This window comes from Hypanus sabinus, chromosome 7 (assembly GCF_030144855.1).
Source record: "Hypanus sabinus isolate sHypSab1 chromosome 7, sHypSab1.hap1, whole genome shotgun sequence".
Lineage (NCBI taxonomy): Eukaryota > Metazoa > Chordata > Chondrichthyes > Myliobatiformes > Dasyatidae > Hypanus > Hypanus sabinus.
The window spans coordinates 56,866,109-56,883,170 of NC_082712.1; the positions used below are offsets into that span (position 1 = coordinate 56,866,109).

The 17,062-nt window shown below is 41.7% G+C and overlaps 1 protein-coding gene across 3 annotated transcripts in view; it reads right to left on the reverse strand.

Moving 5' to 3' along the window:
• Positions 1–17,062, reverse strand: part of znf462 (zinc finger protein 462) — a 123,571-nt gene that overhangs the window by 17,449 nt on the left and 89,060 nt on the right. For all 3 annotated transcript variants that reach the window (XM_059974693.1, XM_059974695.1, XM_059974694.1), the window contains 3 exons: positions 9,016–9,189; positions 7,021–7,124; positions 171–289 (listed from right to left, as the gene is read on the reverse strand). In XM_059974693.1, coding sequence (XP_059830676.1) covers positions 171–289; positions 7,021–7,124; positions 9,016–9,189 — 397 coding nt within the window. The remainder of the gene's footprint in view (positions 1–170; positions 290–7,020; positions 7,125–9,015; positions 9,190–17,062) is intronic.

Consider the following 17,062-nt stretch of genomic DNA (forward strand, 5'->3'; position numbering starts at 1 on the left):
ACTATATTACATGCAAAACACACTTCATTCACCATCATACTCTGGAGCATTCTCAAAATTTAAAAGCCAATCATTTTACAGCAATATTCAGCTACTTATTTGCATAAATTAATCTTCTCAAACTGAACTGAACTCAGTAATATAGCATATCCATTAAGATACCAGCCTACCAGCATGGGCTCTCTGAATATGGCTCTTCAGTCCATTTATAAAGGAAGTCTTAAATGAGCAAAGTTTGCATCTGAAAGGCTTCTGGTGTCCGTGCTGATTTTGCATGTGGCGTTCCAAGCTGGAAAATTAAAGAAAAGGACTGAGCATAATCTGACCAGTAAATGCTGAAGAATGCATTTTCTGCTTTGGTTAACCAACCATTGGCACCAGCGTAACTGCTCAAGACCAAAATAGAGAAATCCATGTACAGGATAGAGACAGAGACAGTTATGGAGGACTGAGATTAACATTGGAAGCATTGGTGAGGTGAGTTGGGAAGATGAAATGGAACCACTCAGCATGCTGTTGAGATTCTATCACATGCCACTCACACCCCTACACCCAGGTCATCCTTTATGACAACAAACTCAACTTTGACTGAGAGAGGGTTGGGAAGAGGAAGAATTGACAATGATTAAGGCTGATTTATACTTGTGCATATGGGCTATGCTGTAGCCCTGATTTTCACTTCTGCGTAGACTCTACGCTGTAGTGAGCATGCGTGGTGTGCGCCAAAACACTAGTTGGCAGTGGGGTTTCTATGCCACTGTGTTGAGTTTCTTCATGAGAGACATGGACGAGGAAATGCATTTCAAACATTTTCACATGCCGGCAGGTAGATTTGACGATTTGGTTAATCTATTTCACGTCGGTGCACAGACATGGTGGCGAAGAAGCAACCGGAAATGCGTAGGAGGAAATGCGATGCTACCAAGCGGACCAATCACAGTTGTTCCAGTCTGCGTCACCGGCACGTGAGAGTTACTTTTTGGGGGAGGTGCACATCACCCTACGGTGTAGGGTACGTACTAACTACGGTGTATATACGACGCAGAAGTATAAATCAGGCTTTAGTCCTAGCACATGTATTGTGCCAGAAATGTGTGTTGGGACTAATCATCACTATTTATAACCACATGGCTGTAAAGACTTCTTCTTCGCCTTCAAGCAGGAATTTTTCCTCTATCTGCAGGTTACCTTTCCCGGTCCCAAGATCTCCAAAAGCACGTAGGCCATAAGGAATCTTACAGGAAATGTGCATTTGTACAAAGTTCAGGAATCTAAACGTAGAAAGGCATTCAGTAGTGACAGGGCACAAAAAGAGGCCACTCATTCCTCAGGGCATGCTGACTCTTTTAAAGACCAATACAGTCAGTCTCAGAGCCTTACAAATTTCCCTTGTTTTATGCTTTTAACTTCGCTCAACAACAAGTTAATGCCTAGAACAGGCATGGGCAAACTATGGCCCGCGGGCCATATGTGGCCCGTTAAGCTTTTTAATCCGGCCCGCAGAACTTAATGAAATTATATTAATAAACCTTGTTAACGTTTTTTCCCTGCAATTCTGGCGTTTTCCCAATAGATGACGCACTCTATATACATTGACCTTTGTTGAGGTGCAGCGTATTACTCCTCATTTGCGCTTTACTCTTTGTTCGGCTCGACCTATTTGTGTGAACAGGCGTTCAGCGTCATGAACATCAACAAAGCCAGCCACAGATCCAAGTTAACTGACCAACACCTCAGATCCATCCTGAGAATCGCCACAACAAAACTAAATCCAGACTTTGATGCGCTGGCTAAAAAGGGAGACCAACAACACTGTTCCCACTGAAATTAAAAATAAGTTTCTTCGTTGTGTTATGTAAAAAATGCATTTGAAAATATTTTTTTCAATAAGCCTTCCATGTTACATGTCATTTCTGTTAAGTGATGGACATGAGTAGTGCGCAGGTGCACGTACGTTCTCAAAATAAAAAATGCGCTCCAGATCAAATAACGTGCTCCGCATACTGGCGAGCTGTCATTATTCTGTTTTTGTGCTGGTCGTTGTTGAGTTTTGGCACGGGACAATTGAATAAGAAGGAGCAGGACAAGTAGACCTGCATCTCCTACCGTTTTTGAAATAAAGACAGTCAGGAGGAGAGTGATGATGATAATATCTTGAAGGATAACAGAATTTTCAGTGCTTTAAAATAATAACTGTTACAATTAAAAAAAGCTGTATTGTATTCATTTAATTTTCAGTGTTTTAAAAGTCATTTCAATAAATAGCTAAATACCATGGGACTTCAAAGACAGATATTTTGTTGTAATGCATTTGTTCATTTTCAATTGAAATTAAAGCACATGTTTTCTACATATCCCAGGATATTTTATTTTCTCTTATGAGGTGTATTACCAAAACACTCCGTCCATCTGCTCCTGGTCCGGCCCCCCTGTCAAATTTTAGAACCCTTTGTGGCCCACAAGTCAAAAAGTTTGCCCACCCCTGGCCTAGAATGAGTTTTTCGCCGCCTATCAAAATCACCAGTGAAAGAGATACAATCTAGACTTTGCTTCCTCTTTGCTGTTTGTGGAAGCATTCTCCTTCAAAGGACGGTTAAGAATGTCAGAGCATAACTGGACCTTTCAGCCCATCCTGTGTATGCTGAACATTGTACATGTTTACACAAATCCCATTTGTCTGCATTGGTACCTTTCTATGCCATAACAATTCAAGTGACTATCCAGATGCTCCTTTAGTATTGTGACTGTAACCTTCTCTGCTACCTCTGTCATTGCTGCAGATATCAATCACATAACATTGATCCCCTTGAAACTGCCACCATCTTTCCTTAAACCTAAACCCTTTTATTTTACATGACCCCACCAAAGGAAAATGATTCTTACCCATGCCTCCCGTAATTGTATACCCCTCTGGTCAGGTCACTCTTCAGCCTCCTCTGCTTGAGGGGAAACAAACCCAAGCCTATCCTATCTCTCCATGCAACTGAATTCCTTTGATCCAGACAACATCCTGGTGAGTCTCTTCTACACCCACTCCAGTGCAATCACATCCTTAAATGGATTAGTAATGTGCAGGACACGAGCAAGAGCCTTACTATGCTTCTACAACCATGGAAGCAGGCCTGCCCCCCATCAAGATGTGCTGACCAGTAAGCACCCTTTTTCAAAATACGAACTCTATTTCTACCCTGGCTTAGTTTCTTCTCGCACTTACATCAACTTTTCCTGCAGACTGGGTGCACCTTACCGTGGCTAATTGGCCTACCAACCCATACATTTCTGGGATGCGCAGGGAAACCAGGAACATTCAGAGGAAACCCATGGAGTCACAGGAAAGACACATTCAAATTCCACACAGAGAACACTGGTGTTTACGACTGAACCCAGGGCTCTGGAGCAGGGTGGTAGCAGCTCCATCACCTGCACCATGGTGTTTCTGTAGGAGACCGAGTCTATTTGAGCTGATGAATTGAATTTCATATGAAAGAAGGGACACCCTACAAATTTTGTTATTTATTGAGATGCAGTGTGGAATAGGCCCTCCTGGCTGCAACGTCCAGCTGCCCCCAATTTAATCCTAGCCTAATCATGCAACAGTTTACCATGATCAATTAACCTAACAACTGGTACGTACCTGGACAGTGGACAGAAACTGGAGCACCCAGAGGAAACCCATGTGGTCACTGGGAGAACATACAAGCTCCTTACAGGCAGCAACGGGAATTAAGCTCGGGTGTCTAGGTAAAGCATTGTGCTAACCACTATGCCACCATACTACTCCACACTCCCTCAATCCTGCAACTGAGTTTAGCCATGTCAGGTCTCAGTGAAACCACACCCATCCTTTGGCTCAGAGGCATTAGCACATTGTGTTTAAATCAAACTGGATTTGCACAAGCAGGGCACTAAATCTGTTCTTGTGTGCTGACAATACATTTGATGTTTGGAGCTGCTTCAACACAATTCTTCACCGTGGAAATGGCAGCAGAATAATTTGAGCTACTCAGCAAGTAAATTTGACCAATGATGAGAGAAGACAGGAGCTAATTTCCGTATCACCATGACAGATCTGAAAATCAGTTAGTTAAATACAGAAAGACAGCTTGAATCAGTACCGATAACCATGAAACTAGTACAACCTGTTTGGGTCTCTAGAAATGATGCAGTCCATAAGAAGTCCAGTAAGTCCAAAATGATTTATTTTTGCAAACACTTTGTAAAATAACCCGGTCAGTTCTCTCACTCCCTTTTCACCAAATCTTCTGCGAAACTAGTTTTACACTCTCAAATATTCATTCAATTCTTTTGGAAAACCAGAACAAAATTTGCAACCACTAGACTTTCACGGTGTACATTCCAAATCATAACCACGTGGAGCGGAAGAGCTTTACCTTGCATCACTCCTGAATCCATGTCGAGCTAGATCCCTGAAGCATGCACTCAAGGGAAATGTGTTCCTCTCAATGACCCTGTGATTATCTTGGCCACCTCAGTGAAACCCCTCATTGCTTGAGCCTGTCTAGCAAACCTGTTCTTGGATCCTCATATCCTGTTGTAGTTTGTGACCAGAATCAAACACATTGTTCTAGTTGTAGTCTAAGAAATACCTTAATTTCACCCCAAAGTTTTATCACAATCTCCTTGTTTTTTTTTGTACTCCATCACTGCCTGTAAGGAGTTTGCAAGTTCTCCCTGTGACCTCCAGGTGCTCCAGTTTCCTCCCAAAGTTCAAAGATGTAACAGTTGGTAGGTTAACTGGTCATTGTAAATTGATCCACGATGAGGCTAGGATTAAATAGTGGGATTGCTGGGCATCGTGGTTGTAAGGGCTGGAGGAGCCTATTCTGTGCTGTATATGAAACATAAGCTTCAATACAGAATCTGTAAAGGCAGCCCGAACCATGACACGTAAGGAAAATAAAATGGCCTCTATAATATTTGCTTAACAATTAGCTATTCATAGATTCCCACACTGCAGCAAATTAAGCTCTTCGGCTTCCAGTGATTAGGTATCTCAGCTTCCAAAGTGATCACCTAAATTTCTGCTAATGCTGTAAGGGAATCAGCTGTAGGTCAGAAAGTACCTACTGAGTCGGAAGCCCCTCTTCAGAGACTCGAACACAAATCCAGTCTCCCGTATAGGAATTGCTGCAGCATCAAAGGTGAGTTCTGTCAATGAGACATTAAACAAATGTCTTATCCCCCCCCAGCTTACGTGGATGCAAGAGATCTCGTGGCACCAATTTAAAGAAAGGACGTGGAAATTATCAACATCACAAAAAAAAACTTGGTATTAACACAACACTACTTGTGGGATCTTAAGAGTCATACAGCAACACAGTAAAGATATAGGACCTTCAGCCTAACGAGTCCATGCCAACCACAGTGCCCAACCAGCTAGTCCCAATTTCCCATGCTCGGCCCATATCTCTCTATGCCCCACCACTCGATGTACCCATCTAAGTGCTTCTTAAATGATACTATCATACCTGCCTCAACCACTCCCTCTGGCAGTTTATAGCGTTAACTTACCACCCTCTGCATGAAAAAGTTGCTGCTCTGGTCTTTTTTAAAAACTTTTCCCTCTCACCCTAAACCTATGCCCCCTAGCTTTGGTCTCCCATTCCCTGGAGGAAAGACTGTTACTACTCATTTTATCTATGACCCTCATTCTCCTACATTCCAAGGAATAAAGACTTAGCCTGACTAACCTCTCCCTACAACTCAGGCTTCCTACTCTTGGTAACCTCCTTGCAAACCTTTTCTGCACTCTTTCAAGTTTAACCACACATCTTTACTGTAAGTGGGTGACACAGCAATACACAGTACTCCAACACCTTGCACAACTGTAACATAGTTTCCCACCTCCTGTACTCAATGCCTCAACTGGGGGAAGGCCTGTGGGCTACATGCCTTTCACTACCTTGTCTATCTGTGACGCTGCTTTCAACGAATGATGCACTTGTATATCTATGTTCTTCAGTTCTATTACACTCTCTTTTGCCCAGCCACTGCACTGCAGAAATTGGCTGTTACATTCCATACAGCAGTGAGTGCATTTGGGGTTTTACACTAGCTGTGAAGGGCTTTTGATGTCTTAACCATAAAAAGGATTAATAATACAAGTCTATCTGAAATGAAGCCTATTAAATTGATTTAGCGAATAAAGGATCTTTCTCACAATTTAAATGCAACAAGAAGCCTAAAAGCACCTTGTAACAGCTTTATCCAAAAGAAAAACTGATGTCCAGTCACATGAGGCATTAGGGCAGGTAAAGCATGGCCAAAGAGGTAGCTCTTTGAAGGGACGGTTACAGGCAGTGGAGTTGTTAAAATCAGCTAGAACTAGAGAGTGCAAGAGTTGGAGTGTTATGTTGACATAGAACACAGGAACAGGCCCTTCAGCCCACAATGTTGTGTAGAATTAATTAAGCTAATAACACCTCATTCCTTCTGCAGGCCCGTGGCCATACCTCCATTCTCTGCACATTCATCCACCTATCTAAGAGCCTCTAAAAGGCAGATAAAGGCACACTGGTTGCTTACAAATCATGAACCAAAGAACAAGGTGCAGGAATGCATAAACTTGAACATCTCGCCACATCCAACAGCAGTTAGGAGGATTATATATATATTTAAAAAAAAACAAGGGACAACGACATGGAAGAAGCTGACTTAACAGATGAAGCAAGTCAGCAGTGTTACAAAGTTGGTTGAGTGTGTTGTTTAAGAGCCACAGTATTAAGTAAATAATGATCGGCTTGTCATACCTAGGAAGTTTCAGTCTCTCAAATACGAGATCTCCCTCAGCTTCTGATTTAAGGTGCAAAGCCTAAGTGTAAAGGCCTCTTGGCCCTCTTTATCTAACCACTATTTCTGCCTTGACCTAATGTTTTCATCCGTTCAGCAGTCAGAATCACTGGATCTGTTGACTCTCAGCAACTTGCACCTTGTGAGCCCTATGGGCCAATTGCACAGTAAACAATTATAGTTAAATAGAGAGCCTGAATATGTACTTACTTCTGCCGGAAAGCAGTGGCGAACAAACAATACTGGCAGTGATGCTTGCCTTCGCGGCTGAACAGTGCAGAAGCGGTGTGACTCCTCTCGTGGGAACGCAAACCCTGCAAGGACATTAGAATCCGATCACACTGACTGCACGGGTATCCACCAAGGGTGGCGTCCACACCAGTGACATCCTCCTCCACCTCCAAGCTCTGCGGCTCGTGTACTCCCCCTGGCAAAGCCTCTGACAATTTTTCCGCTGATGATACGGAAGTAGTTTCTCCATCTGTGTTCTAGTGGGAAGAACAACATTAGGGCATAAGACATTTAGACCATTCAGCCCATCGAGGCTGCTCTGCCATTCAACTGAGATCACGGCCAATCCTGTGACTAAAGTCCATTTTTCTGCCTGTACCCATAGTGTTCCCTAACCAGTGTCCAATAATCTATTGAGGTCTCAAAGACAAGAAAGGATCGAGTACTCAAGGCAAAGATACAAAATCACTGAGTGAAGAAACTCTTTTTCATCTCAGCATCAAGTAGCTGATCCCTGATTCTGCAGCTCTGTCCTCCAATTCCAGACTCAACTAACCTGTTGACCCTGCCAAATTCCAATAGGATCACCTCTTACATTCATTGGAGATTAGAAGGATATGCCCATCAATTTCAAGCCCCGGACAATTCTCTCATCCCAGGAATCAATCTGGTGAATCTACAACTGCAGAAGCACCAGGTACTTCTTTCCATGGGTGTCAAAACAAAATCTGGACTCAGTACTCCAGATGTAGTCTGAAAGCCTTGCAGTAACTTCATCAAAGCTTCCTTACTAATCCCTTGCAAAAATTTGCTCTTTGTATTTGGAGCTTAATTTTCTGTAATTCACCTTCAAGGATACCTATCTTCTTCCTCCCTCAACACACAATTTGAATATTAGATTTACTGTTCCCCTCACCTCTCTGAAGAAAATATTCTACTTCTCTATTTTGATGACCAAACTGGATGCTATCACCCTTTCCTGCATGTTTCTTCCTATTGCTATCTCACTTCATTAGTCTACATCCATCCAGAAACTGCATTTTTATTGAAGAACCACTTTGGACCGGTCTCCAGGTAAAATTAAATTCACGCTCACAAATACTGTATCCTTTCTAAGAATCAAATACCTCCCAAGATTAAGGAGAGGAAGGCAAGTCAGAATATATATTTGGAATTTAGAAGGCTATAAGTGATTTAATCCAAATTTGGAGAGTGTAGAGGAACTATTCCCTTTTGGACGAGAGTATTAGTAAATCATTGCCACCTGGACTTTTACAAAGTTAGCAGATACTCCTGCTCATAAAAGATAGCAAAAAAAAAGCAAAACTCTTTTCCACAAAAGGCAGCCGAATTTTAAAATCTGATATTGATAGGTTTCTATTACACAGAAAGATGGCTATATGGAGTTAATATACAAATCAGCTGTGATCTCAGTGAATGGCAGAGAAGGCCCAAGGAAATGAAAGGCCAGGTCTTGTTCCGATGTTGTACATGTGTGGTGTTTAAGATCTACTTTCCCCAAAGGAAGAAAACTCACAGGCAATAGAATCATGTGATTAGAAAGGGATCTGGTTCAGTCAGACTGGCTGCTCTCAAAAGAGTGCACCATCTGCCTGCCTATCAGTTGATTTATGGGTTAATTTCCAACGATCACCAGTCTTTGTCTGGGCCTTTGTTTGAAGGAAGACTCAGCAGTGTATAGCCAAGGGGTAAGATGGGACCCTTCACTATGGCACAGATGCACAGGCCCAGTAGAAGTCAGGTTTCTGTTGGCAGAACAGATCAGTTTTGATAAATAGTACAAAGGCTCCAAAACATAAATAGAAAGAAACGTTATCAATTTTATAGTACACAACAATGGCATGCACACTGCACAATCACATTGCAATCCAAGCCGGATAGCAAGGCCTTTGTAATGACACGTATAGGGACCCATTTGAAAAGCTGGCACAAAGCTCCAACAATAAAACTCACCTCTTCACCAGAGTGGACATTATCCAGAGATTCACCAAATGCAACGTGTTTGCGAAGGTGGTTCGATATAGCTCTGGGCGTTGGGTGGACTTCGAAACAGAAGCTGCACTTGTAACCAACAACGTTCCGCTCCTTGAGTAATGAAACGGGGCTTGATGCCTGAGCATCAGCAGACTGAAAGATAAAACAGGAGGAGGATTCAGATGTGAAAACTTTGGCGAGGGTGTAGAAAGTTTACCAGGGATGCTGCCTGGATCAGAGGGCATAAGCAAAAAAACAGAGGTGGAACTTGGCTTGTTTTCCCTGGTGCATCAGAAGCTGAGAGACTATAACATTACGAGAGGCACTGATAGGATAGATAGCCAGTCTTTTACCTGGGGTGGTGATGTCAACTCATAGAGGGCATAGCTTTACGAGACGGGGAAGTTTAAAATGGAATGAGCAGAGCAGCACACACACGTACACATGCACTCTCTCACTCAGCTGGATGCCTGAAATGCACTATAAGGGATGGTAGTGGAAGTAGATACAATAGTGGCATTCAAGAGGTGTTCAAATAGGCACATAGATATGCAGGCGTTGATGGGATATGAATTACTTGCAGGCAGAAGGGATTACTTTAATTTGGCATCACGATTGGCACAGACACTGCAGGCCAAAAAGCAGGATCCTCTGCTGTACGTACTATGCAGTTGTTCCTGGTTTACATCCTCAGAAGGATTTACATCTGGATTGATTAGGGGAAAAAAAAACACAAACTGTTGACACTCACTTACATTTTTATGGCATCAGTTGTGGTTTGTGGGATGCATATTCACTTCTGAATTACCGGGTCAATGGCTTGGGTCCCACACCAGAGACTTGAGGTAATTGGTTTATTACTGTCACATGTACCAAGATATATTGGTAAACTTTTATTTGGATGCCATCCAGACAGAGCATTCCATACCCAAGTTCAAAAGCCAAAAACAAAAGAAGCAGAATTGAGAAAACATTATCGACAACATGCAGTGTAGGTAAAGAACGAACAAAGGTCATGACAGCCGTGACATGATGAGGCATAGACAAGGTGGACAGCCAACACCTTTTTCCACAGGGCTGAAACAAGCTAATATGAGAAGACATATTTTAAGGTGACTGGAGGAAAGTATAGGGGGCCGTCAGTTTTTTAAAATATACAGAGTGGTGAGACTACAGAGCGTAATTCCAGGGGTGGTGGTAGAGGCAGATATATTAGGGGCATTTAAGAGACTTTTGGAAAAGCACAAATGGAATTGAAAAGGGAGAGCTATGTGGGTGGGAAAAGTTAGATTGACCTTGAAGTAGGTTAAAAGGTCAGCATAACATTGTGGACCAAAAGCGCTGTACTGTGCCATAATGTTCTATTTTTTGATGATGAGATAAATAGAGATCAAAAGTTAATATTATCTTATAGCAGGTCTGTTCTAGTCAGTAGGATAGAAGCCATCCTTAAGCCTGGTCAGACATGTTCTCAAGCTGTTGCATCTTCTGTCCAATTTTGGGGAGAATATGAGAATGACCAGGCTGGGAGGGGAGGGGTCCTTAATTATGTTGATTGCTGTCCTGAGGCAACAGATAGAGTCAATGGAGGGGAGGCTGGTTAAATGTATGCCGGCCGGCATTCCACTGAGCTGCACTGAGGAAGTGCTGTGCTGTTGGATGTGTAACCTTTCAGATGAAACACTAAACCATGACCCTTTCTACTCTCCCTGGTGAATGTACAAAAATAAAAACATGGAAATATTTAAATATAAAACAAGTTGGTCTACTAGCTAGAAAATGTTTATACTAAAATGCCATCATTGAAACAAACCCTCTGGTCGTTAGCTTGTTCTTTGTTGGAACTCAGCGTGGAAAAAAAAATTGACTACCTCATTTCCTAACACCACACCTCAAAAGCCCTTCGTGTAGCACACAGTAAAATGCTCTGAGATTTCCTGAAAATGTAGTAATACAAATGAAAATCTTTTTGTCATTTATATGCATGGAGCACAAAACTCAAACAAGAGGTACTGTGCAGCAGTGGGACTACATCTCATTACAGAAATTTGGGTTCAGCAAGACCAAAAATGGGTGGGGAAATGAAGATTTATTTATAGCTTATATGATGTAGGCATCACTGGGAAGGCCATTATCTCCCTTGAGAAGGTGGTAGGGCAGCACCTTGGCGGACAGCTGTGGTCCTTCTGACTGGTGTGTAGAGAGCTCCAAGATTTAGATACAGTAATGATACATTTCCAAGTCACATCAAGATGTGACAGGAAGAAGAATCTGTGTGGAAAACTCGTGCACCTGCAGCTCTTGTCCTTCACGGCAGTGGAAGTCAGTGATTTGGGAGGTGTTGATTAAATTAAGCTAAAATGAGCCCAGTGAAGCTCCAAGAAGCCTCATTTACTCAGGAAAAAAAAATTCAAACATATTTTCTTTTAAGAGAATGTAATAATAACATCACAGAAAGACACATTTTTCTTTTTAAAAATCATTTTTATAAACTGAGCTCATTTATTTAGGATTCATGTCTCGATCAAATGTTACTATGAGTTATTTCTAACATCCAATGAACATGGACTTTCTATTTCTGTCTCATAGTACTGCCTGGCAATGGAATCTGCACAGCAATCCAAAAATAAACTTGAAAAGTCATTAATACTTAAAATCAGCATCTTCACTTTGTGATAGAACTGCCACTAGAGGAATAGTGATAAAGTGCTATTAAAAATGCAAGGATCACATCTCCTAAGAGAACTTCCCCAGACTCCTATTAGAAGAGTACAAGAAATATGAAGAGTAAGCTACTTGGGCCCTTTGGTCAGCCCCACCATTCAAGGTCCTTGTTGGTCTTTTACCATAATACCATTTTCCTGCGCAATCCTCAAATCCTTCAATTCCTCCAAATCCACAACTGAAATACTTAGTTCCAACTGCAGTTAATGATTAGCATCCAGGATAGAGATTTTTCTCTTTATTTCACACTAAGATAGTCTCCACTGATTTAGGATAATGATCCAAGTTGTATGATCACCCCAACTTAGCTTCCTGTTTTCTATGGCTTTTCTAACACTTTCAGAATCTATGTTTCATGAAAATGTAAGGACATACCATCATAGCCCATGCAACTACACAGATGGTAGTTAAACATTAGCTAGTTCAATGGGATTACAGTTCCATTTCTTAACCAAACCTTTGAACTTAACTCTTTAATGGTTCCACGTAGTTGAATAGTAACAAGGACTCTATTACTATTTTTTTAAACTTACAATACATGTTGAAAGTAATTTGTTATTTCTAAAAAGTCCATTTTACTTGGTTAAGTTCAATATAATTTGCCATTTCACAAACCTTGCATTCCTATATCAGCTTCCAGAGATTATAATGTCCAAGGTGCTCGGCTGTCAACTGAGCCCATTGGAGACGTAGCATCAGAAACATGTAAGTTACATATAATTTAAGTTTACTCTAGCTTATGGTTATCCTCATCTTGCAATGAACTGTGCAGTTGCAAATAGCTATTTTCAGTGGCATTTCTGCTGTACGTATGCCTATGACAATAAACTTTAACAATCCACTTGTACAAAGCAAGCTCCTATAAACATGATTAGGCTGGGGTTAAACTAGGGGTTGCTGGGCAGTGTGGCTCAAAGGTCAGAAAGGACCCATTCTGCACTATACCTCGATAAATAAAAATAAAATAAATGGAACAGGTATGTTCACAGCCAACAACGTGTTTTGGTTACTGGTCAGTTGAACACCAGAGAGATCTCCAACTATTGCCTGCAAGAGTGCCATGGAGTCTTTTGGGAGCACATATGGGACCTTGCATTAATATACAGTCAGAGAAACTGCCTTCAGCCCATCCATTTACATTATAAACAATAACCATTCTCATTCTCCCCACATTGTGATCAACTAATCCCATATTCTCACACTACAGGCAAATTCCTGTGACCAATTAACTGACCCATGCTGCCTTTGGAATGTGGGAGGAAACCAGAGTATGGAAATGCTCGTGCCATCGTAGTGAGAATGTGCAAACTCTACTGGGAAAGTCGGGTGTCTAGCACTGCGAGGCAGCTGCTCTACTAGCTGCACCATTCGGGGCACCCTCAACTCAAAGGAAACATCATGCAATGTTACAGGTCTGCCAAGACTGCAGCATGAATTTAAAAATCTCTGGGTGTTCAAGCCCATTGTTTTTGACCTTGTTGACAAATGAGATACTCACCAAACCTCAGCTGACACATCAATTGTGTAGCTGAAACACCAACAAGCCAAAGAACAGAAACGCACTTCCAAAATTTTACAAAACTTCCACTTTTTTTTGGCAACAGTTTCCGAATCCAAAATTTGTTCAGCTTGTGAAAGATAATTTCCTCTTAAAAATTGAATTCAGCTTGTAAATCCCTCTCTACTTGCTCTCCTTTTTCTAAAACTACACAGATTAAATGTCAGTTATAGAAGAACGGTACATAAACTATTCCCCTACTCCAATGGGGCACTTCCTTTAGCAATATTTTTTCACCTCTAAACAAATGGTACACTAACCTATCTCGGCATTCAGGAACACAGGACTCAGACTTCCAATCATACCAAAGTTATGTTGACCCACACAATGCAACTACCGATTTTCACCTTGAACCTAAATGTTTAAACAAGACTGTCTGAAGTTTGCCCTTGCTGTTACAAAAAGGTTAGCCATTGTGGAACACTTTTGTCCTATAACCACACTATGTGGCTTTTAAAAAGTAGGAAGCCCACACATGTTACAAATCTGAAATAAGAACAATGAATGCTGGAAATGCTCAGTCAGGCAGCATCTACACAGTGAAAAACACAGACAATGCTTCCTGTCAGCTGTTCATCCTTCTTCAGCCCAGCATTACTGTTGTAGCTCTTTGACAGAACTTCCAATGAGATTGGCCCCCCAGCTCTTTTCCATGGGCCTGTAAATAGCCGTCATTCAATTTTTTTAATATATCATTACCTTCAACAGGTTATTTTTGAATCTGTTCCATCCATTGTCCTAATATTTCAGTGGAAACCCCCAAAAGTGCAGTTGCTGGATGAACTCAAAATGTCAGGCAGCAGCTGAGGAGGGAAATGTACAGTTGGTGTTCTGATTCAAGACCCTCCATTGGAAGATAGAAAGGAGACAGCCAGTATAAAAAAGGTCAGGATTGAGGTCAGGAATGGGGTGGAGCAAGAGCTAGTAAGTGATCTGTGGATCTAGATGAGGAGGTGAAAGGCAGAAGGAGGAGGACAGAAGTTGGAAAGGTATAGGTGGAGGCAGTATAGCTACAGATATTGGAATCTCACAGGAGAGAAGGTGGACCATGTAACACCTGCTCTTCTCCTTTTCATACTGGCCATCTCTCCCTCAATTTTTCAGTCCAAATGAAGGTTCTAGACCCAAAACATCCATCGTCCATTTCCCTCCACAGATGCTGCCTGGTCCACTTTCAGTCCGTTCCGTTTAAGGGGATTGCTATATTCCAATAGGTGACATCCAAAAGTTACGAAGGGACAAGAACAGCTGTGACTCTAAACTCTCAGCAAAATAGCCGACCCAAAAACTACCTGGGGAAACAATGCAGCATACTAGAGCTTATAAGAGCAAATAGGGATGGACGATAAATGCTGACCTGACCAGTGATACTCAGAACCTATGAATGAATACAGTTTAACAGTTCCACGTGAAGCAATTTACATAGGGATTAGTCCAGAACAACCGGGCAATGCTTTAACATCAGAGCCAATGTGTGTTTTAGGAAATAATATATCATACAATGGGGCAAGGAAATAATAATCATAGAGAGAAGCAACATGGAAACAGGCCTGTTAGCCCACCAAGCCCGAGGCAATCATCAAACCACCCATTCACACTAACCGCTATATAATTTGTCAAATGCAGTTAAATGGGGCAAGTTTAGACAAGCATCTTGGTGAGTATGGATGAGCTGAAAAGGAGGGTATGTTTCTATGCACTAGCTACTCTGAGACTCTAATCCCATTCCTTACACTCATCAATCCCTTCCCCAGATTCTGCCACTCACTTACATACTTGAGACAATTTACAGCGGGTAATTAATCTACCAACTCATGTTTCTGAGATGTGGAGGAAGCTGAAGCACCCAGGGGAAATCCACTTGGTCACAGGGATAATGTGGGAATTCCACACAAACTAGGCTCTAGATCAGCATTGAACCTGGGCTTCTTCTGATTTTGTGAAGCAACCAGCGACATCAATGTGTTACCCTCACTAATAAAAAGGTTACTGAAGTCATGAGTGAGGAGAAATTCAGTAAAAAAAAAATCACTGAGGTCTTCACCAAGGAAAGAGAGCAACTGCAAAATATAAAGAGATAGAGGGTGGCTTGCTTCTGAATGACAGCTCTGGCAAAAGGCCCAGAACTCCAGCTGCTGAGAGCCCAAAGGAGATGGCAACTGAAGTCTTTTCTCAGGAAAGCTACAAGTGTTACTAAAGCACGCGCACAGACAGAGCTAGAGCAGCGGAAGTAAATCTGGCTGAAGATATTTCAAGCCAAATCAGGTGCAAAGACAGACTAAACCCCATGTGAAACCAGGAGAGAACATAGCTTCTGCAAACCAAAAGTTGCATCAGATTCAACAAGAGGCAGGATCTCTCTCTCTCTCTCTCTCTCTCTCTAATAGTCAGATTGTCAGCACAGCCTGGAGACAATGCAACAACTGGATTGGGGAAGCATTCTTAAAGACTGCTCCGTAGCTAATTTATGGCAACAAATGAGACAGCAAATTGAAAGTAAAGTACTTTCCACAAAAAGGTGCTCTGAACAGCAATATCCAAAGAGATGAGCACAGGGAAAGACTTAAATGTTGGAAACAAGGTAAGGTTCTAGCGTGAAGGATAGCGAATATGGATTAGAAGATTTCTGTCCATTCAGAGTAACAACAAAGGAATTTATAATAGTGGAAAGAGAAACTATCATGTGGGTGACTTCATCAGGGCATACATACAACAATAGCTCATTCTTTGAAAAGCTCATGTGAGGTGATCAAGAAAGTAACTAAATCAAGAGGTGAATAACAAAGGCAAGGGGGGAGGGGCAGAGGACGTCCCTTTTCATAGGAAGGTGCACCTCATCACAAACTGAATGAACTGGGAAGAGAGGGTGGGAGTCACAACAAGAACAAATTGGGGTATAAAGGCACAGAGGTATAAAGTTCAAGAATTTGGTTCAACCCAAATCAAGCCAATGAGAAACAAGAGAGGAGAAAAAACGCTTTTAAACAATAATTTGATTCCCGAGGCAGGGATAAATTTAAACAGGAAATAGAAAAGGTAGGGCAATATTATCATAGTCACAGGGGATTTCAACATGCAGTTAGACTGGGAAAGTCTGGTTGGTGCTGGATCCCAAGAGAGGGAATTAGTAAAATGCCTATGAGGTGGCTTTTTTTAAAGCAGCTTGTGGTTGAGCACTCTAGAAGAAAGATAATTCTGGATTAGGTGCTGCATAATGAAACAGATTTGATTAGGGAGTTTAAGGTAAAGGAACCTTTTGGAGACATGATCGTAATAAGATGAAATTCACCCTGCCTTTTGAGAAGAAGCTAAAGTCAGACGTGTCAGTACTATAGTGGAGTAAAGGGAATTACAGAAGCACAAGAGAGGAGCTGACCAAAGTTGACTGTAAAGGGATGACAGAACAGCAATGGCATGAGTTTTTGGTGGCAATGCCGAAGGCGCAGGATAGATGTATCTTAACGATGCAGAAGTAGGGAGGATGAAGCAACTGTGCCTGACAGGGGAAGTCAAAGACAGCATAAAAGCAGAAGAGGGCATATAATTTTGCAAAAAATTAGTGGGAAGTTAGATGATTGAGAAGCTTTTAAAAACCTACAGAAGACAACTGATAAAAATTAAAGGAGAGAAAAGATGAAATATCAAGGTCAGCTAGCTGCTGATGTCCGAAAGGATACCAAATGATTTTGCAGATATATAAAGAAGAATGGACATTGGACCACTGGAAAATGAATCTGAGATAGC